The sequence below is a fragment of the Fusarium solani genome (assembly GCF_023522795.1).
Source record: "Fusarium solani strain SB1 chromosome Unknown bctg00000007, whole genome shotgun sequence".
Classification (NCBI taxonomy): domain Eukaryota; kingdom Fungi; phylum Ascomycota; class Sordariomycetes; order Hypocreales; family Nectriaceae; genus Fusarium; species Fusarium solani.
In genome coordinates this window covers 199,957-220,581 of record NW_027072150.1, presented here as the reverse complement: position 1 = coordinate 220,581, position 20,625 = coordinate 199,957, and the positions used below count along the sequence as shown (strand labels likewise).

General features: G+C 49.9%; 7 protein-coding genes across 7 annotated transcripts; 4 read left to right on the top strand and 3 right to left on the bottom strand.

Annotated features, from left to right (window-relative positions):
• Positions 1–258: 258 nt before the first annotated feature.
• On the top strand, positions 259–1,271 carry MRS44_010866 (uncharacterized protein; the record flags this gene model as incomplete). Its single annotated transcript, XM_065619497.1, has 2 exons — positions 259–928; positions 988–1,271. The coding sequence occupies 2 exons, from the start codon at positions 259–261 to the stop codon at positions 1,269–1,271; spliced, it is 954 nt and encodes a 317-aa protein (XP_065475569.1).
• A 1,114-nt stretch (positions 1,272–2,385) lies between these two features.
• MRS44_010865 (uncharacterized protein) lies at positions 2,386–3,859 on the top strand (the record flags this gene model as incomplete). Its single annotated transcript, XM_065619496.1, has 6 exons — positions 2,386–2,472; positions 2,526–2,575; positions 2,627–2,725; positions 2,797–2,838; positions 3,125–3,757; positions 3,808–3,859. The coding sequence occupies 6 exons, from the start codon at positions 2,386–2,388 to the stop codon at positions 3,857–3,859; spliced, it is 963 nt and encodes a 320-aa protein (XP_065475568.1).
• A 208-nt stretch (positions 3,860–4,067) lies between these two features.
• Positions 4,068–6,132, bottom strand: MRS44_010864 (uncharacterized protein; the record flags this gene model as incomplete). The annotated part of the gene is made up of 11 exons (XM_046283467.2): positions 4,068–4,232; positions 4,284–4,830; positions 4,886–5,078; positions 5,127–5,388; positions 5,438–5,534; positions 5,591–5,664; positions 5,716–5,741; positions 5,804–5,840; positions 5,890–5,903; positions 5,965–6,024; positions 6,087–6,132. 11 exons carry the CDS (start codon positions 6,130–6,132, stop codon positions 4,068–4,070), a joined length of 1,521 nt encoding a protein of 506 aa, XP_046135497.2.
• A 629-nt stretch (positions 6,133–6,761) lies between these two features.
• MRS44_010863 (uncharacterized protein) lies at positions 6,762–8,389 on the top strand (the record flags this gene model as incomplete). The annotated part of the gene is made up of 6 exons (XM_065619495.1): positions 6,762–6,902; positions 6,981–7,129; positions 7,283–7,352; positions 7,578–7,672; positions 7,752–8,094; positions 8,150–8,389. 6 exons carry the CDS (start codon positions 6,762–6,764, stop codon positions 8,387–8,389), a joined length of 1,038 nt encoding a protein of 345 aa, XP_065475567.1.
• A 126-nt stretch (positions 8,390–8,515) lies between these two features.
• MRS44_010862 (uncharacterized protein) lies at positions 8,516–14,871 on the bottom strand (the record flags this gene model as incomplete). Its single annotated transcript, XM_065619494.1, has 13 exons — positions 8,516–9,243; positions 9,296–9,624; positions 9,678–10,094; positions 10,221–10,348; positions 10,498–11,102; positions 11,149–11,203; positions 11,278–11,379; positions 11,790–13,361; positions 13,410–13,475; positions 13,526–13,680; positions 13,729–14,122; positions 14,174–14,384; positions 14,438–14,871. 13 exons carry the CDS (start codon positions 14,869–14,871, stop codon positions 8,516–8,518), a joined length of 5,196 nt encoding a protein of 1,731 aa, XP_065475566.1.
• Positions 14,872–15,638: 767 nt separating this feature from the next.
• On the top strand, positions 15,639–17,426 carry MRS44_010861 (uncharacterized protein; the record flags this gene model as incomplete). Its single annotated transcript, XM_046284000.2, has 6 exons — positions 15,639–15,923; positions 15,980–16,033; positions 16,093–16,277; positions 16,330–16,368; positions 16,424–16,722; positions 16,771–17,426. The coding sequence occupies 6 exons, from the start codon at positions 15,639–15,641 to the stop codon at positions 17,424–17,426; spliced, it is 1,518 nt and encodes a 505-aa protein (XP_046135501.2).
• A 166-nt stretch (positions 17,427–17,592) lies between these two features.
• Positions 17,593–18,246, bottom strand: MRS44_010860 (uncharacterized protein; the record flags this gene model as incomplete). The annotated part of the gene is made up of 1 exon (XM_046284001.2): positions 17,593–18,246. One exon carries the CDS (start codon positions 18,244–18,246, stop codon positions 17,593–17,595), a length of 654 nt encoding a protein of 217 aa, XP_046135502.2.
• Positions 18,247–20,625: the final 2,379 nt, after the last annotated feature.

The following is a 20,625-nucleotide window of genomic DNA, read 5'->3' as shown; positions in this document are numbered from 1 at the left end:
AACTACAAGCGCATATCGCTTTAGTAAATAGAAAATTAAGTACATGACTTCAAAGTATCCTGGAAATGTTGGCAAGTCCTGCATGTTTGCAGCCTTGTATGCAAGCCACACCATCATTCGGTCTGATAACGCCCCAGCGAGTATGCAGGCTGGACTACCCATCTCAGAACAGCAGAGCCAGTTTCCACTGCCTGCTTGAGCCCCATTCATGGCGGGAAACCCGTATCTGTTCCATCAAGTTTTCCCTCCTCGATACTCATGGAAGCCTGGCACTTGAAGTCAACGCCCGACGACCTCCTCTCATACCCCGTCGCAGCGCTCAACGTCACGACTAACAGGTGGCGGCTACAGCCATTCCCGGCCAATCTCGTAGGCATCAAGGGATCCTGGGACCGCGGGAACGCTACCAAAGACTGGCCTAATGACACGATAGTCTACCCCTGTGGCGGCTCTCTCTGTGAATGGACCCAGACCTGCGAAAACTTCTCATGTGCCATCACCATTGAAGGCATCGGTGCCACCAAAGTCGGGCCAGCACACTCAAACATCGTCGGCCTCATCCACGGTCTCATCGTCTTATTCATTCTTCTCATCACCACGTATCTGGTCATGGGCTGCCATCACTCGGTCCCCAGCCGACCGTCTAGCCGTAATGCTCACCGGCATAACATTGAGGATGACCGCCCCCGACCAGCCGAAGAGGCCATCGGGTTGGAGTCACGACTGCCACGCCAGCCGCTGCGACATCCCCGACCCTCAGCCCTCAAGAACGACAGCTCCATCAACAAGTACTACAAGGCGCCGGAGCGGCAACCGACTCAGCGACCCGTCGAAATTAGCTGGGAGTTAGCAGTAAACCCGTACAGGAGGTCAGGGTCTTCCTCGCGTGACGACCGACGGCACTGGGCCGAAGAAACGCGGCAGAAGGGTAGGCAGATAGAAAGTTGCATGGCCCTACTGCGTGAAATGTACGCCTTGGACTTACAGGCCTGGTCCATGGAGGACGTTGCACTGCGCGAGGGGATAGAGAGGTCCGGGTTCGTTTATGGGGGCGGGTAGAGCGCATCTTCCTGGAGGTGGCAGATGTGGTGGCCAGTTGGAGGAACGAAGGAGCACGGGAAGTACCTGGGCTGAGTTATTGGAGTGGCGAAGAGAAGAGAGTTATTGAGGCCATTTACCAGACTGTCCAGGAGCATCTTGAGGGCAGGCGTTTGGGTGGATCTGAAGAAACTGAAGAGGATGGGGTTTCCAATTTTTGGTCCAAGGATTAATCTCACCGTTTTCAATACCTATTAATTCTTAAATCGATTCATTTATTCCCAAGCTACATGCCTAACCTGCCGTTACTACATGCTGTTACTAGATCCCACGTGTGCCACGGTGGTAAAAGAATGAGCTGATCTTTTGATCCTGCCATCATTTGAACAGGCCAGTTAGCACGTTATTCGTTCTTAAATGAATACCTCGCATAGAGTTTAGAAGTAGATTGGCCATAGGCCCCCGGAATTTCATCAAGGATCTTGTCAGCGTGTTCAAACCTCACCGCATACCCAGAGAGCAGATTAGGACAATCCAGCAAATGAAATACAGTTCCTATCTAGTATTTGATAACACATGATGATAGCACCGAAGCATCAATGGCAACTAGATAATATTGATAACTATATTTCTAATGTACCATGAGCCAAAACCCGTGCTCTTGCCGGCTTCCCTGCAGGATAGAAGACCATACCCTATAGGAGGTTGAGATATTCATTCGATAACCTACCCCATCGCTAGGAGAAAGAACTTGGACAAAAATCCCCCTCTTTACGCCCCTTTGGACCATGATTGTATACCTTCAAGATCATGTAGGTAGCTAATTTCGTAGCAACAATGAACAGTACAGACACCTATAGGTATCTACATATCTCTTGCGTGCACAACTTTACCACCATTTTCCAATTTGGATAGAGTCTTCTAACACCAGGCTCTTATTCCTGATTAGAAATTCAATATCTCTTACTAAGGTACTAGTTCAAAGGTAAATACAGCCATAATAATCCAAGCTCTTCCACCCCAGCAATGAGCGAATTGTGGCCGCCCCCTCATGGCAGTGAATTTGTTGTTATGAAACGTGGGAGGTTTGGTTGCAATTTGATCCTTGAACCAACGCAAGGTCCACAAATCGCATTTTTATGCTCCTTTCACTGGCTGCCATGAAGGAGGGCATTTCTCCCCGCATGGAGAGCAAGGGTCAAGCGTGGGGGCCTGGTTACCTTGACTGATCACCCGTCTTGAAGTGTGAGGGGCATCTCTCTTCTTTCCAAATCCCATTGTCTCTTTTCGACAACTCTTTCCCATCATTCAAAAGTCTCGGCTTAAGTTTCAGTCTTGTACGACACCATGTCCAGCCCCAAATCCAAGACAGCCTCTCCAGCCTCCAGTCCTAAGTCTCCAACGGGGCCCGCCACGTCAGCTCCAATTGTAGCGGTACGTTTTATGCCCCCTCGGTTGCATTCTCACTAATCTCTGCGCGACCGCAGGACCCCGAATTTGAGGGAGGCGACCACGACGATGAACCCTCAGTGCTGAGGTAGCTTCCCCTCTCATCTTAACACTGAGCGTGCGCGTTGACGTGTTCTAGCCAGGAAATTGAGTCGACCGCTTCTCTAACGGACAGCATCCGAGACTTCCGAAATATCCACGGTCGCACCTACGGGAACTCCAAGACAACCGAGTACTGGTGAGACATCCGTAATCGCAAAAAGCAACGGCTGGTATGATATCGCTAGCGGAACTGACATGGCTCGATAGGGCGCCCAACGACGAGCGGCAAAATGAAGGTCTAGACATTACGTGAGTCCATAGATGCTCCGGCAGCACGTTCTGTACGATGCCCCAGTGTGTCATTTTTCGCTCAACGGTCTTACAGACACCACTATATACTTCTCTATTTTGATAATAAGCTTCATCAAGCGCCAATTGGCAGCCATCCACAGGCCCGTAACTCCTATCTTTGGCATTTAGAACCTAAAATAACGGTTTCTCAGCGTGTGTTGGATGTAGGAACCGGTACTGGTATATGGGCCATGTCAGCTTCCAGCAAGGCTTCATAACCCTACAATGGTTAACATTTCTCCAGTGACTTTGCCGACCAGTTCCCTTCAGCCCAAGTGATCGGCACCGACATCTCCCCTATTCAACCCTCTTGGATCCCCCCAAACTGCGAGTTCCACATCGACGACGCCCAGCTTGATTGGACCTGGCCAACTGATCACTTTGACTACATCCACATCCGCGACCTCTACGGTAGCATCGACGACTGGTCCGCTCTCTATGCCAAGGCTTTCCGCCACCTCAAGCCAGGAGGCTGGTTTGAGGACCTTGAACTCGACATCCGTGCCCATTCGGATGTAGTGGCAGACCCTCAGCACATTTATCACCGCTGGAATGCCGTCTTCCAAGAGGCAGGTGAGAAGATGGGCAAGACGTTCAAGATTGCCATCGGGTCACGAATGAGAGATCTCATGGACGAGGCCGGCTTCGTGGACGTCACGGAGCGCAAGTTTAGGCTTCCGATGAGTGCGTGGGCGTCTGATCCGAAGCTGAAAGAGATTGGGTCATTTGTGCAGATGTTCGTTGACGGGGGGCTGGAGGGCTTTGGGCTGTACCTGTTGACGCAGGTTATGGGGTGGCAGTATGATAAGTGTCAGGTGTTTATTGCCGAGATGAGGCAGGCTTTGAGGAATAAGAAGTTGAACCCTTATTATGAGGTGTAAGTAATCTAGACTCCAGAGTTTGAAACGTTTTACTAACCACACACAGGACTTTGGTTTACGGAAGGAAACCAGAGGAAGCAACTACTGCTCAATCCTAGGTAGCATTGGCGTCTTATTTAGCAAATTCTCTATTACTGTGGCTGATGGCCTCTTTGGGCACATTGTTGGTAACAACAATGGAGTCCGTTTACACGACAAACTAGCGAACGCTGAGCAGGAGACATCTACATTATATCCACAAGACTATTTATTCAATATCTATGAAGTGAAGCCCCGCTGGTTGAGATACAAAGGATGCCTCTAGAATTATTGCTTACTATTTACTGCCTTCTGGCCAGTGATCTTGTCATCCTTCCCCGCAACAGTAGGTACCTCTTGCTCTACCAGCTCAACCGGCTCAGAAAGCTTGGCTTCTGGATCAATGGCTCCAGGCATGCGGTCGCGATATTTCTTTGCAGTGTGCTTGTCGACCTGCAAATGTCAGTAAGTATGTAGAAGTAGAAGAGTGGGCATAGTTCATACCTTGTACACTAGCCACATGTAACAGAACATGACGAAACAGCAAACGAGGAGAACAATGCAGCCCTTTTTCCAGTATGGCGTGTCAGCTCCCGAGTAGAAGAGGATGCCCCAGAATGTCCACAGCACCATTGAACCAATGTTCATGGAGTACAGAGTGACGCTCCGCACAGCATCATCACCACTGCGCTGCAGAATGAGTCCTGCCCACCCAGAGATCAAGGGGTTCACAGCATACGCTGTTCCACTGAGATAGAATGCGAAGAATGTCCCCGCGAAAGGAATATCACGGACGAGAAGCATGGACCCAACCACAACTTGGAGGAGGATGGCTACAATGGCCGCCGGAATCCGTTGACCAGTGGGGTCCATATGCCAAGCTGCGAGCATGTTTGCTAAAATACCGACGGCCTGGACACCAAGAGGATAAGTGTTGATCTGGGCCTGGGTGAAATGGTCGGAATGATGCTTGAGCCAGAGAAGGAAGTTGTTCTGGAAGGGAAAGGCTTCAATGGCGGCGCAGACCGGGGACCAGAAGAAAAGAACCCAGCTAGTCTCAATGTTAGTTGGATGGCAAAGTCCATTAACGAGATGGCCAAACCTACAAGATCGGTGCCATCAAGATTCGCTTGACAAGGGAGAGTGGCATGATGTTATGTCCATCTTCACAAATGGGAGGAAGCCGAGAACGTGCCAGCTTTCTCTCATCAGCGGAGAGATACCTGGCCTGGGTACGGTCTGGTGTATCAGGAAAATAGAGGAATCCGAAAACCGCGATGGGGAGCGTGATGATGCCATCTGACACCAGTTAGCACAGGTCATGTCAGGCGGTTTTGAATCATGTACCAATGAGGAAAACCCATTTCCAGCCTTGCAACCCACTCATGCCGTTCATGCCCTTGTGGATGGCGGCCATCATGACACCAGCAAACATGGTTCCGACTTGGCCGGATGCAGTGAAGAGTGCTGTACGTTTCGAGATTTCGTCCGGCTTATACCATGAGCTGATGATGTAGATTGCGCCAGCGTAAGTGCTAGCTTTAGCCAGGCCCAGAAAGAAGCGAATGACACGTAATTGTGTCACAGTCTTGGCAGCCGCGCTCGCCATCTGTAGCAGTTAGCGAGGGTATATCGTGGTGGGAGGGGCAGCTCAATACGGTCAATCCGGCCCAAATGACAACCATGGATGGGAACCAAATCCTTGGGGCAACTTTTTGAATGACGATTCCGTGAGGGAGTTGACCAATGGCCATACTATTAACTCTATCAGAAAACTCAACTGGAGCATCAGGGGTCTTCGTTAGTCTTACCCGGCGGTCGTGACGGCAAGAACGTTGCTGTAATCTCCACCGGTCATGTTCAAATCTTCACGGAGGCCTGCAACCTAAAGAAGAGGGTTAACTCTGGGGCATTTTGCTGTACAGAATCATCATACGTAGGCATTGGCGAATGCTGCGCGATCTAATTCGATGTAAGCTTGTCTTCTTAACTCTGAAAACTTATTTCAGTAAACTCATCCATACCGAGAAAGTTGAAAAAGTAACTGAGGCAGCAGTAGACCTATTAGATGTGAACTTCAGCTCAAGCAAGCTGAGATCGATCCTCTCACCATGATGAAGAAGTCTATCAACAGTAGGTAGTAAGTCATCTGGAACGGAAATTCCAATTGCAGCGTTTTTCTTACCAAGCTTCCTGACCAGCCTCCTCTCTTCTTTCGTGCTGGCCGCAGCGCCAAAGAAGAATGCTATTAGGATCAGTGGTTGTGGAACGATGGGGCTGCAGCGGCGTGATATGTGACGATCTTACTCCTGACTCTGGACTCGATTGACTCGTTCTTCACAACAGTGTCCATCTTGAACAGCCTTCCACGCGAATGTAGGTGGAATAAGAGAACATCCAGTCGCTAAATCCCTAGGACGTGTGAGAGGGGAAAAGGTAGACACTTGGCCAGGCACAAGTTTATCAGATCTAGGGAGGTTTAAATAGGTAGTTATCTGATCCTCCCATGCTCCTTAGCCCCGCTGTACCGTTTGAAAAATTTTATTAGATTAAATTTGCAATTTAGCCTTTACGGTTATTCATATAGCCTTCTATAGCTCCCCAGATCGTCTTGTGCAGTGCTGGTCGTTAATGGTAGACCAAGCTGTTTGACGCATCCACAACATTTCAAGACCTGGCTAGACTACCACTCGCTTAGGTTCATGACAAATAGGCGTATTCCTTCCGATTGGACACTAACGATGAGATTGGCTGCTTTGTAACCTTATCTCGTATTGCCCGAATGCATGTCTCAATCCACCAATTACCATCCATACAACAAGGATACTGATGTGACTGTGGTTGGCTACTCTCTTCGTCATGGCCTTTTTAGGTGACCGGGGGAACCCCGCAATGAGAGATTTCTTTGACTTCTATCCTTTTGACTTCTCCAGTCCTCTTAGTGCTCAGTGCCCACACGCCTAATCTCTCCCGGACAAAGCCATGTCATCGCCTCCAGAAACCGGCAAGAGTCCAAGGAGCTCCAAGGACCCAGAGAGCCCCAAGAGCACCGGATCCAACGCTGCCGAGGGTCCCACCGGCGTTGGTATTCTCCCAGCTTCTCACTGGCAACAGGCTTCTCAGGTGCGTGGATTTGAGTTCATGGCGACCGAAGACTATCCACTCTGTCCAAGCGCGAAATGGACGCTGACGGAGCAATAGGACGACGATGTGGGCGACAATTCGGATGCCGATTCCACAACCGGCTTGAGTACGGCATCTTCAACAAGCTCGATTTCATCAAGCATTTTTGAGTATCGAAAGGTCCATGGCCGAACATATCACCGTGAGATGGGAAATGCGCAGTACTGGTAATGATTTTCCGATGTCTTTTCTTATCAACAAATGCTGACCCAGGAAGGGGAGCCAACGACGAAAAGCAGAGCGAGTTTCTAGACATCAAGTGGGTCACGGCCATTTCTTGCTGGAAATATGGCATCGTTCAGTCACTGATCTAGCCCAAGCCATCATGCTTTGACTCTTGGTATTAACGGCAAGCTCCATCTTGCACCACTGGAGAAGGATAAGGTCCAAGTAAGCATATTTGTCATGCACATAGAAAAACTTGTGGGGGTTAACAGTTATTCCTTTCTCAGAAAGTTATTGATATTGGAACCGGTACCGGTACGTGAAGCACTAAAGCATCTATGTTCATCCCCGGCCATTGGAGCTGACCGACAATTCCGCCATCGAAAAGGCATTTGGGCCATGTAAACCTCCAAGTATCCCACACCCAGCTTGTCGATAACTGACACTCAGGTCAGGGATTTTGCGGACGAGTACCCCGGCGCAGAGGTTATCGGGACGGATATCTCGCCAATCCAGCCTTCGTGGGTTCCACCGAACTTGAAATTGTACGTCTCGAGAGGACTAGAACCGTTCCAACACTAGGAACCGCTGGTGATGTCTGCTAACTTGTGTTTTCCGTCTTAGTGAAATTGAAGACTGCACTCAGGAATGGACGTTCCCGGCTGATCACGCCGACTACATCCACATGCGCTGGCTTGTCGGTAGCATTCCTGATTGGGACAGGCTCTTTGCTCAAGCTTATCGATGCTGTCGGCCCGACGGTTGGGTGGAGAGTTTTGAGCCATCACCTTTCTTTACAAGCGATGATGGAACTGTCAAGGAGGAATCTGCGCTTGGCCAATGGGGCAAGTTCTTTATTGAGGGCGGTAAAAAGTTCGGGATGAACTTTACTATTGTCGAAGATGACGTCCAGGTGAAAGCCATGGAAGCGGCGGGCTTTGTGGACATCCAGATATTTGAGTACAAGGTGAGAATCCGCTCTTCTTGATGAGTTTAGAATCTGACTTGAGCGAAACGTCCAGACACCAGTAGGAGGCTGGCCCAAGGACCCTCACTTGAAAGAGTTGGGTCACTTTGGCCGACATGTTGCGCTCTCAGATACTGAGGGTGTCGTGTTGTTTATGGCCAACACGTTGGGCTGGACTGAAGCCGAAGTCCAAGTCTACATTGCCCATTTCCGCAAGGAGATCAACTCCGGCAAGTATCATCCCTACTATAGACAGAAGGTAGTATGGGGTCGGAAGCCGCCTTTGGCTGAATGAGCTCAGAGATATTTCCTCCATCATGTTTCTCTCAAGTAGCCACATTAGCCTCTCTCAATTGAGAAGTCTGGTTGGTATTGTTCTTCACAAAGCAACAGCAATAATTGCCGTTCAGCGGCTGTAGATCTACTGCATTCCTTCCCAGTCTCTGCCTGTAGCACTACTTCTATTGCCCTGCAAGTCCGTGAACCTCATTTCTGTAGTGTTCCACCCAGGAACATGCAGTGAAGATATATCTGCTGCCTGCGCGTTGGCTTCAAACCAGGAGTCATCCAAAGTAATAATGCGATCCATTTCGGCGAATCTCTGGTCCATCAGAGCTTGCGATATGGCCAATAAATCTTCCGGTAGCTCCTGAACGTCTGGATTTGCCGCAGCGAACGACATACTGTCGACGTGTTCTGGCTGATCAACCGTACCTGTTATCCTAACTGGTGGGCTGGTTCCCGTTGAGATGTCCTGTGGCCGCGCGGGTGGGAGGTGTCCTTGGGGAGCCATAGGATGAGAAGGCATCGATCCGAGCCTCTGACCGGAAATAGAAGTTGACATAGCTCTTGGGTCATCGTTGTCATCTCCTGTTCGTGGATGTTGAGACCGACACTGATCGCGCTCGTGATATCTCCCTGCCTGTTCTATGTTCTCGGCGTAGTCGAGTACTGTGAGATTATATGCCACATCTCGCTGAAATATTTCGTATGTCTTTCTGAGATGCAATGCGTATTTCCCAGCCAGGTTGAGAAAAGGGCCCGAGTCACCACGAGCCACACCTGCCCAGCGCCTGGACATGTTCTCAAGGCTACGGACAAGCACCCAGAATTCGGGCATCAGAGCTTCGCTATAATAACGAGAGTGAACTAAATCCGCATCAGCAATCATTATTTCAGCTTGTACTGTATCAGGACTCACCTAGTAAGAGCCTAGCGCTGATGAACGTACAGAACGCTATCTGTGGTGCGACGACGATCTTCTCAGGGCACACTCTGAGCCATGTCTCGGCAATGTTGCTTGTCTTGGTGGCCGCTAGTCGACAGGTCTCGGCACTGCATGAACTCGGAAGTGGAACGACCTGGCGCTGTCTACTTGGAGGATAGGCGATGCGATGATGTAGAAGGATCATAGAGGTATTGTGCGTAACATGTGCGAGAGTCATGCTATGGTCCAGGTCATGAGGGCCCGTTGACGTATCTGGAGCTCGGTTCGGATCTCTCCATTTCTTGGGTAGAAACATCTTCCAGCTGGATTCACGAGTCAGGTAGATGAAGAGATAGTGGAACAGAGTGAGACTTACTGGACGAGTTGAAGGTCCAGTTCTTTGAACCGGGTCAACCAAGCTATGACCTGCTGTTGATCATCGAAATCTACCTCGGGGTAGAGAAAGCAGGTGGCAATTCGATTCAAGTACTCAGTTGCCTGAACAGCATATGAGAATCCACCCATCGACGAGGCACTTGAGGGTTCATATGTGAGGCTTGGATTTCTGGTACCGGTTGCAACTGTAATATTTGAATTGCAAGTGTCCGCTGTCGAGACCTGTCCGCAAGTCGAACACTGTGTGTGAGCTAGTGCGTACGGGCTGCCGATTGCAGCGTCTGGCGTAACAGATATTGCAAAGTATGGGCAGACTACGGGCGTTTCTGCATACCAATACGACCCATTCGCTGGTAGCCGAAGGTTTATCTTATCACTGGCGATGCCGGTGCTCCATCTGTCTCAAGTCAATCAGTATTCCCATCGTACAACTGGGGTATGAGATATCTTGCCCTGTTGTGATGGAGCAATATCTTTACTTGGGTGTTAGCATATTACTACACACTTTGAGTAGGTAGCTTACCTGTCAAGGTTAAAGACGTTCCAGAATACTCGTCGTCTTTCCTCTTCTTGAACCCAACCTATCGGAGTTGACAATGGCATTGTAGGGACCAAGTACCGAGTCCTGGCGTGTTCTCCTTCCACCGTTAACTGCAAGAAATCAACAGTTCTAGTCATCGAAGCGATAATGGGCCACGTCTCGGATGGCTCTCCGTTTCCAATCTAGGAGAATGATGTCAACCAATGAAGAGGGAACAGCACCGGGGCCGAGTCTTGAGTGACGGGCTGAAACCACTTACAGTCGAAAAGGCCAAGATGACTAGTGCCTGCAGGTTCTCAATAGATAATGACCTCATAGCAGATATGAGTACCGAATTGCACCTTTCTTCGACAAGTCGCTGGATATCATCATCCGCTAAACCATATCTTCTTCCATCAACAAACCGCAATGTTGCAACTAACATTGCATCAAGCACCACACGTAGCCTTTGCCGACCAGATGCCTGTTTAATCTCTTCCCTAAAACGAGGGTAATGTATGACAGGAATCCAGTAAAAGACTCTGTCAAAGTAAAGTTGCACGAGCTCTTCGACTAGGCCTAGTGGCAGGGACTGGATTATTTCGTTTGGCGATGGCGTCTCTTGGGTAGGAGATCCCGATTTGTAACCCTGAACCCGTCTCCTCTTGTGAGAGCGGATCCCTTCATCATCCCCGTCGCCGTTGAGAGCTGATGCATGTGGAGGGTCGCGTCTTGAAGAAAGTCTCTGAATCTCCGAGGCCAACGACGTGATAGCCCCTGTGAGATGAGCAATGCTCGAGGTAACGTTGCTGGAGTCGAAACTCGCTGTGGCGTTCTGTTGTATTGCTTGATCATGAAAAGCTTGCTCAAGCGTCTCTGGAATACCTGAGCAAATGTACACCGCAGTGAGACCTTGTTACCGACGACCTACCCAAACGTCTACTCAGACCTTCAACAGCTCCAACTTTGACGCCTGGTTTATTTTTCTTCGCATCGTAGACACAGGACTCATCTGTCAACTTAGCGCAAGGACCATGGAAGATGTGGTGACTGGACTCACTTGACCGTTGGCAATTGGCGCAGGACGGCTGCTCTCTGGAGCATTTGAGCTTTCGACGGCGACATCCGTGACATGAAGGTATTTCCGATTCCGTTGTGTTCGCTGGAGATGGAGTCATGTCGTTGCACGTAATGCGGATGGTGGAGATTCGGGTAACGGAGAAAAGAACATGTGGAATTAATGCGGGCTCCGAGGGCCTTTAAATAGTCCCCGTGGGGTAACAAGAAATTGCGGGGCTTTCTTTGAAATAGGTAAAGTTGGCCTGTTTCATCCCATACTGTGCGTGACCAGGGGTTCTCGGTTCTCGAGTCATGAACTCGCCATAGCTGCTTCCGCATTGTCCGTTTTTTTTTCTAATAATACCTAAGAGACGGCAAAAATGATTCCTTTGCTTCTGTGCCTCCCGAATAACTTCAACACCTGCAACTATCCTCGATTTTGTAACTCGGTGGCGGTCCCAGATAACTCTCTCGAACACCCCCAAAGTCCACTACCACCTTCTCGAGCAATACATTCTGATGGCAAAGCCTAATCTTGACAACCTGGGGCCCAGGCTTGAGACTATCCACTTCATGCGACACATTCCAGACAAGATCACTTGCCGCCTTCATCCAACCCTCAGCACGCGGAACTCCCAACTTCAAGCCAAAGCGGTTGCTGGCCTCAGTATACTGTTCAATGTTGTGGTGTGTGACAGGCCCTTCATTCAGCTGTAAGTCGTAAGATAGGACATCCTCAGTCGAGGTGGTGAGTGTGATGCCGAATTCAAGTAGAACTTTTGCTGTGCTGGTGTCTGAGAGCTGATAGAAGTGATATGCTAGGAAGTCGGCTGTGTCGTTCACATTGCGTGTGAGGTCAAGTCCAATAGATCCATATTCAGACCTACCACAGTCTGGCATGGGCACATAGTCATGGCCGAAGATGCCGCTCGTAGCAGGCATAGAGACATAACCAGGGCCCTCGATGAAGCCTTGCTGAAAAGCATCAGGCACACGGCGTCCCACAATGGGTATGTGAATCTGCTCAAAATCGCCAATACCGGATCTAACATCGATCAAAACTTCTTGATCAAAGTTGTCAGGGACTTGGTCCCAGTCGACAGTGACATTGACTCTCACATCGTCCCTGCCAGGCACCAAGAATCCCGAGGAGCTGGACAGTTGCAGCCAAGCGTAGGGTGTCGATGCCGTCCAGCTGATCGTCGGAGTGCCACGGGTCCAGATCTCAAACCACCTAGAAACAGGGCCGTATCGGCTCATGGTTCCCAGTGTCAAGCCCGGTACAAGGTCACGGCGACTGGGATGCGTCCGTTCAGACTCCTCGTTAATGAGACCTGGACGGACGCCACGATGGCCCTCAACAGAAACGCCCATCTGTCCGACTATAGGATTGGAGTCTTGACGCCGTTGCACATATCCCAAGCCCGTGATAATGTCGCGAGAGGGCGCGTGCCAGGTGTCTTCATATCCAAGATGTGTCTGCCTCAGCATCTGGTTCCATTTGCCGCCTAGCAGCGAATGGTACTCGAGCTGCACATCAAAGTCCGCATCGAATAGGTCAAGAGCACGCTGGGCCGTGGTATTGGCGGTGTTGCGCCTCTGCCGTGCGTAGAGTTGGTTGCGTGCCTGCATTACGCGTAGGGCGACAAAAGTGTGGCTCGACTTGACGGGGTGTATGATAAGCTGGTATCCGGCAGGCTTCTGCTCCTCCGTGAGGCGGTCATATGCCGATTTGGCGTCCTGTAAGAGCTTGTCCCATCGGCCAAGAACAGTCTCGGCTTCGTTGTAGTGCAGTAGGGAAAAGGTAGTGGGCTCGATAAGTTCATGCTTGCGCAAACAGACCAGACGATCGTATCCGTGATAGACACGGCCAATCTCGCAGCTCAACTCAGAGCCAAAGGTCTTTTCTGCCGTCTCTTGGAGGAAGTGACCCAGGTTTTCTGATGTAATCCGGTTGACATCCCATGCTAGACTCATAGCCCATGTGATTGGAGTCTCCAGTGGCTTCAGATCGCCCACATTGAAGATCCAGATCTCTCGAACATTGCGGTTGTACGCATGTCGAAGCTGGTGCCATGCTTTTCCCTAGAGGTTTCTTAGCAGTGAATGATGCCAGGTAATAGCTAAACATACCAGCGAGACACTGTTTATCCACTTGTAGCTCCGTGGCAGACCGACGTACTCAAAATGGTAGTAGAGCTGGAGGCTGTTAGCGGCGATGTCCTCAAGAGGGCAAGTTGGAGACGCACACCAGAACCACCTTTTCGAGCAGATTCTTTCTTAGTAGGAAGACGGCGCATTGTGCCATTATTGTCATCTTGGAACAGCAATGTCACATCCTCGGGAACGCGGATCCGGCCAGTGTCGTAGAGCTGCTCAATGTCTCTGTATAGAGGGAGGAGTTCTGCAGGATGTCAGATCGCCTCAGCTTCACCCAGGGTTAAAGACTTACGTGGAACTTTGTCGCTGCTGCCATAAACATGACTAATTACCTCGCGCTGAGTCTTGATAGCATCCGAGATGGCTGCAGCTGGGTCAGAGGCCTTGATCCTGCGGTCATATTCTCCTCTCATGCCAATGGTGAAGTATGACTCGTAACCTTTGGCTCTTTGGGCTCCATCCTCGAAAAACTGCGTCATCCTTTCCTTGTTGTTGTCCCAGTCCCAAGTTCCCTCTCCGTTCTCTAGAACCCATTCGTTTGTGAGGCGTTGCATTGGCTCATGGTGAGATGTTGACATGACAATACCATATTCATCAGCTACCCGCTGGTTGTCTGGGTCATCCAGAAAGAAGTTTGCCCCCGGGTTTGGGTATCCAGGCCACATGGCAGGCCACATGAAGTTTGCCTAGCGACACTCATTAGTTTCCCGAATGGACCCAAAAGAATGCTTGCTTACCTTGAGACGAAGCAGAAGTTCGAAAACCTTCTTGTAGAACTCGGAATTGTACTTGCCAAACTTCTCCAGGACCCAACCTGTCATAGCTGGAGCCTCATCATTGAGGAAGATCCCTCGATACTTGATCGAGGGCTCGCCATGTGTTGTTGTCTTAGGGCTTGCACAGATGGTCGGGTGATATTTTGAGGGTACATCAGCCCACCAGTACCACCTAATCTATGTGAGTACTCACTGGGTTATGATATGCTTCGATGGATCACTTACGGAGATACTCCGATCTGCTCGGACAATGTGTAGATACCAAAGATGGCGCCCCTCTTGTCGCTACCAGCAATCACAAGTGCCTTATCAAAGCAGCCTGCGAGGGGCTTATCGACCAAGACTGTGAGGAAGGACTCCCATTTCCCCCTGATGGCGTTATACTGAACGCCATTCTCCCTTTCAAGACGTTGCAATAACGGACTCGACTCAACGCAACCGACAATTATGGCTACTCTTGAGCCTCCTGTCGTGATGTCTTTCGAGTTTTCGACTGTGCCAACGGGGAGAGGATCCTTCTTTGTCACCCTTGCAAAATCCCAGGACAAGTTGCGAGCAGCTATCTTCACGCCAACAAAGTCGGACTCGTCCACAAGAATGGTAGCGTCAACGAGATCGGTGCCACCGGGGCTGAACTCGATGAATTGTTCTTCAAGCATGGTAAGACGTTGTGTTTGGGATGATTCGAGCTGAAGACAGTACCTCGGGCCCTTGCTTGACCCCTCGCAGAGGTCTTATATCATCCGGGGATGCAGCTCCAATCATGATTTCTCCAATCGTATCCCACCGTGTGTGGAGTTGATGGCAGCTCAGATGATCATTGAGGTGGAGTAGCTGTTGCATCATGATGCGGATGAGGAGCCGAGCCAATTGCAATGCAGAAGCCGACTCGAGGGCTTTTGCTCAAGTGTGGTCCACGACAAAAGATGGAGTTGACTCGGGTTCGGGCAATTGGCGTGGTGACATTGGTGCGGCCTCCGAGGATTGAGGGGTTTATCCCAGTGGTCGACAGCCAATGAGACCCGATGGGTGACTGATGGTGTCGGGCTCGGGATAATGAAGATGTCGATTTTGAACGAGAGCCGAAGTCCCACATGTCGAGAGAGGGCAACGCATGAGTCGTGCACCTAAATGAAGAGCGAGAGTGGTTTTTGGGCCATTCCTCTCCTGGCGTAGTCATGGTTGTTGCCCTTGGTTGGGGACGACTTTGTTTGATCCTGCTCCGATTCCCCATGACCCTCTTCCCCATGACCCTGACCTTGTTTTTTCCCCGTGGGGCTCCTTCTGGGGAAAGAAGAGGTTGTCTTTCGATTTGGTATCGAGACTCATCACTCATATAAAGTCGTCCCTCCATCTATTGCTGTGCCCATTGTATCGGCAAACCTGATTAAGTTATCATCTTCTTTCGTCATTCCTCTTAAACATCATGAAGCCAGACCACGAAGTCAACACACCGATCCACGCTGAAGATGGCGAGGTTGGCAAGAACCAAGCGAACCTCGATCTCGTCGATAACGAAGTTGCACAATATGTCGCCGAGTCACGAGTCCAGATCGACGAGGACACGAACAAGCGTCTCAAGAGGATGATAGACAAGCGCATTTTGGTCATCATGGTCGTCACCTACTTTACCCAGTCGCTTGATAGAGGCACCATGTCGTTTGCCTCGATCATGGGCATCATTCAGGACGCGAACCTTGCCCCGAATCAGGTTCGTCAAACAAACATCGAGATTTGGTTAAACCAAGCACATCTGACTGGTTGTAGTATTCGTGGTTCACAACCATCATGTATCTCGTCGTTCTGGTGGTTGAGTATCCTGTAAGCCATCCATCAACCTCGACAACAACAGTGGATTTGACCGTGCTAATGTGTGTTAGGAAAATTACCTCCTCCAACGTCTACCCATTGCAAAGTGGCTGTCAATTAACATCATTCTCTGGGGGATCACATTGGCTTTGCACGCTACCGCTCCCAACTTTGTCGGACTCCTTGTCCTCCGTGGTTTCCTTGGTGGCTTTGAGGCAGTCTGTCAGCCTGCTTTTGTGCTTCTTTCCTCTACATGGTGAGTGCAGTTTTGTCTTGCCAGAATTTCCCACTAATCTTGGATCTCACAGGTACAAGAAAGAGGAACAAGCGAGCACTATTGTGCATTGGTAAGTCAGCCGTTTACCTCATACTTCTCTGGGTACTAATTTCTCTGCTCTCTAGGTACATGATGAACGGTATCCAACAAATCCTAGGCGGGCTTCTTGCATTTGCCTTCTCCTTCGTCCCCTCGACCTCCCCGATCAAGTCATGGCAGGCTCTTTTCATGACATATGGAATAGCGACTGTGTTCTGGGGCGTCTTTGTTCTCTTTTGGATGCCCGACTCGCCCATGAAGGCGAAGTGCTGGTCAGAAGAAGACAAGAAGCTCATGGTTGAGCGGGTGCGAGAGAACAGAACTGGAGTTCAGAATCGTGTGTTTCGCAAGGAACAGATCTTCCACGCCACCTCGGATCCTCAAGGTAAGTGCTCTTCCGAAGATTTTGTCTCACATACTAATATTTCGAAAGTTTATGCGTTCGCTTTGATTCAGATCTGCACAACTCTGCCTGCTGGTGGTATTGGGGCCTACGCCAACATCCTCGTCAAGTCTTTCGGCTTTTCTACCTGGGAGACTCAGCTTCTACAAATGCCAATCGGCATCGTTATGCTCACCGTCATGCTGACCTCGGCATGGGCTGACCGGAAGTTCAAGCAGACCATTCTCATCATGATGCTCGGTCTTTTACCCACCATCGCTGGCGTCGTGGTGCTCATCTCCCAACCATTCCATCACGACAAGAGAGTCGGCCTCCTAATTGCGTACTACATCATCTACTCATTCTGGACCTGCTCTGGTCTGGCACTGTCTCTTGTATCTCGAAATGTCGCGGGCCAAACCAAGAAGTCGGTTGTCATTGCCAGCAACTTTGTCTTTTGGGCTGTGGGCAATGCCATCGGCCCTCAGTGCTTTAGGGACAAGGATGCACCGCGCTACTTCCTTGCTCTGGCCATCATTCTCGGCTGTTTTGTATTCCTTGAGTTGGTCTTGATCACGCTTCGAACATACTACGTGTTTATGAACAAGAAACGAGACGCGATGGTCGCCAGCGGAGAGATCGTGGATGATGTTGACTTTGCTCATGCTTTCGAGGACATCGCCGACAATGTAGGTTCTATGCCCTGAAATGAGTTGACGTTGATAGCTAACCAATCATGTAGAAAAACCCGCACTTTCGGTACCATTACTAGAGGTTCAGACTTCGGAGAAAGAAAGATATACTAGGCATAACTCTCGGGAAGATGAGCTTGTCTCGGAATTCAATTAGAGCAGTCACTCGCCCACACCAAAGCTAATTCACCTGTTCCAACCCATATTTGACCGGGATGAAGCCCCCACCAACAACATTGGCGCCCCCAATGTAGGAGTAATATCCCTGACCTTGCCATGTGACATAAAAGTGATCAACCGTGCCACCAGTCTCATAAATAACCTCCTCGCCTTCGTCGTCAAAGTAACGGTGTCCATCCGGTCCACTGCACGAAAGAGTGAGGTCGGGCATAACCGTGCAGGTGAGATACTTGATGCCGTCCGACTCGGAACCACAAACAGTGACGGTGGATAAACCACCGCTAAAGTAAAGGCACATGTACTTTCCATTGCTCTCGCGAAGACGGCTGGTGCTATGCTCAAGGGAGAAGGAGAGGACACGGGTGCCACTATAGGTGGGGTTGAAAGTGAGGATATTTCCCGTCTGGCCGGTCGACTTGAGCTCTGCGCCAGGCACGGGACCACCAACAGCCACTACCTTGAAGGTGGGGATAGGGTCGTACGGGGCTGTTGAGCTCGTGCTCGTAGGTGCGGATGTTGATGTCTTGATCGTTGTGGAGTCGGAAGATGTGGTGGTGAAGAAAGTTGTTGACGTAGAGAATAGCTCAGAAGATAAAGACGTCGTCAAAGTGAGGGACTCCGTAGTAGAGGTAGTCTCTGTGGTTGAATGGGACATGGTTGAGGAGAGGGACTCGGTCGTTGAAGAAGCCGAAATAGATGATGCTGTCGACGAGACAGCTGACGACGTGTCTGAGCAGAAAGGGCGTCAGTCAGAGTTCCGCAGAAACTACAACGACATATTAACCTACCCGAGGATCGCGGCCGACACAGACCGGCGACCACAACATCAGCCGCCAGAAGCCCGAGGGCCAAGGACAAGAGAGACTTTGCATGCATGATCTCAACACGATAGAGCGAAAAGAGCGACTGAGGTTAGTTGAGATAAAGATTCTGGTGACCGAGAAGGTGGAAACTGGGGTGAGACTTCTTTTCAAGCGACAGGCAGATGACGGGAAATTAATGATCGTAGCTAGATCTTGACAAACAGAAAGATGGCGCTGAGCTAGTGAACGATTTCGCAAGCCATGGCGCCTTGTCACGCTAATAATCATGGTCTGGACCCTGACTATTGTTTGCTAGCCTGGCGGAGCGGATCCCAATGTCTCAGCTCAGCTCCAGCGCAGCTCATAAATAAGCAAACAACTTAGGATCGCGGTGAAAAATTTACTTCAATATTTTAGCAAGGGGTACAGAGTATAACCAGCCGCATCGCGGTACCTGTTGACAAGGGTCTTTCACTTTCGTCGTAGTGGTTTAACGACAATTCTTATTACCGTATCGACTCAGCAATTTGTCGAAACCTGGTGGGTCTCTTGACCCTTGTTAGGCCCTCCCGGTTGGCCAAAAGCCTCACGATTGCAGCCTCTCTGCGGGATAGCAAATCAAGAGCGGGCTTGAAACAGGAGCTGGCAAGGGGGCATAGACCCACTAACTAGGTTTTGACAAATTGCTGAGTCAATGCGGTATCAATGACGACTCCAAAAATGCCATTAGCCATAACTCCAAAAGACACAACGATTGAGCCATCGGAATAAAGCGAACATAATTCTATTTAAATCCAAGGCCATGAAATATCATAGCCGCCCAGCAAATGCAGGCATCATCAGTGCTCTACGGCGGGAGCTATAAAGAACGAAATAGTGCAACCCATCTGTCAGTCTCTAGGTTAGGTAGTTGCTTTGCCATGAAGCACAGAGACCTAGCCCAGGATCGAGTTCCCTAGACCCCTCTTAAAAACCCTTTATAGCCTGAGGGTGGCTCTAGTGCACTTTTATTGAACATGTGATATGTATCTTGATATTACCACAAGCATCGAATACGACTCTCCTCTCACTGGGATTGCTCACACTTGGCACAGTTGGCAGCTTGGTGGCTAGCTTAGGGACGGTCTAGTCTGGGACCTGACATTCGTATCAGACAGAGTCACGACACCCAGATCTTGCCGCCTGCATTTCCAAGAACAAAGTAAGAGTACGATACACAGGTGTACTTTTTATCTGCGTCAACCTCTCGGAAGCTTAGTTGGCCTGCTTTCGAATGTTATCTACTGGTCTCTCTCCAACTCATGAGCTAGGTCTTATTGATAACCAAGTGGGAAAAGACCCACAGTACACTAATAGGGAAGTTCCAATGAGTACCTCTGCGAGATCGTGACATGGGATCTATCGCAAGTCCGAGTTGAAACCCTGCACCCAGATAACACTTGCCCAAGCAGACTGTGATTGATGGGCGTTAAGGTCCCAGCTCTCCGCTAATCTCTACCCACCCATACGTTTCTCCCACATCGTTTTTACCCGTGCGACTCAGGTCCACCGCATGCTTTACCAACCCGGATTCCCGGCAAACTCCTGGGCCTGGAATCTAATAAAAGGTCGCCTAGATTTGCTTTTCATTACGATTCTTTACACTCACCCATCGAGCGTTCTCTCCTCTATTCCAATTCAACTCGAAAACCATGTCCAAAGAGATGGGCTACTCACACCACAGAGGCGAAGACGCCAAGGACTTCCATGTTGGCCAATCCCACGAGACGCTCCATCGTGTGTACAACACATGGACAGGTACGTTTGGTGGTGGCTTTCGACACAATCGTGCTGACACACTTTGGCTTCATCTCTACAGCCAGTGCCTACCAGGTTCTGATGATGGCAAGCTGGACTTGTAATGTTGTACTATACTCGACTGTGTTCGACGTTGGCGGTCCTATGATGCTGATATATTCAACGTAACATTCTTTGGACCTGTCTGGAAGTGTGTGCTGAGCTGATATAATCTCTATCTTAGAATCATCGTTACAGTCGGACGGTGCTTAATGATGAGTTCGCTGGCTGAGCTATGTTCCGTGTGGCCATATGTGTCACGGCCCAATGGGCACCGGCCACGTGGATGACAATTCCCCATAAGTTGCCCACCAATTAGAACGTGGTTACCTTGAGGTTAAGCCGATCACTATGATTCTCACTCACCATAATTACTATAATCACTTATCTAATCA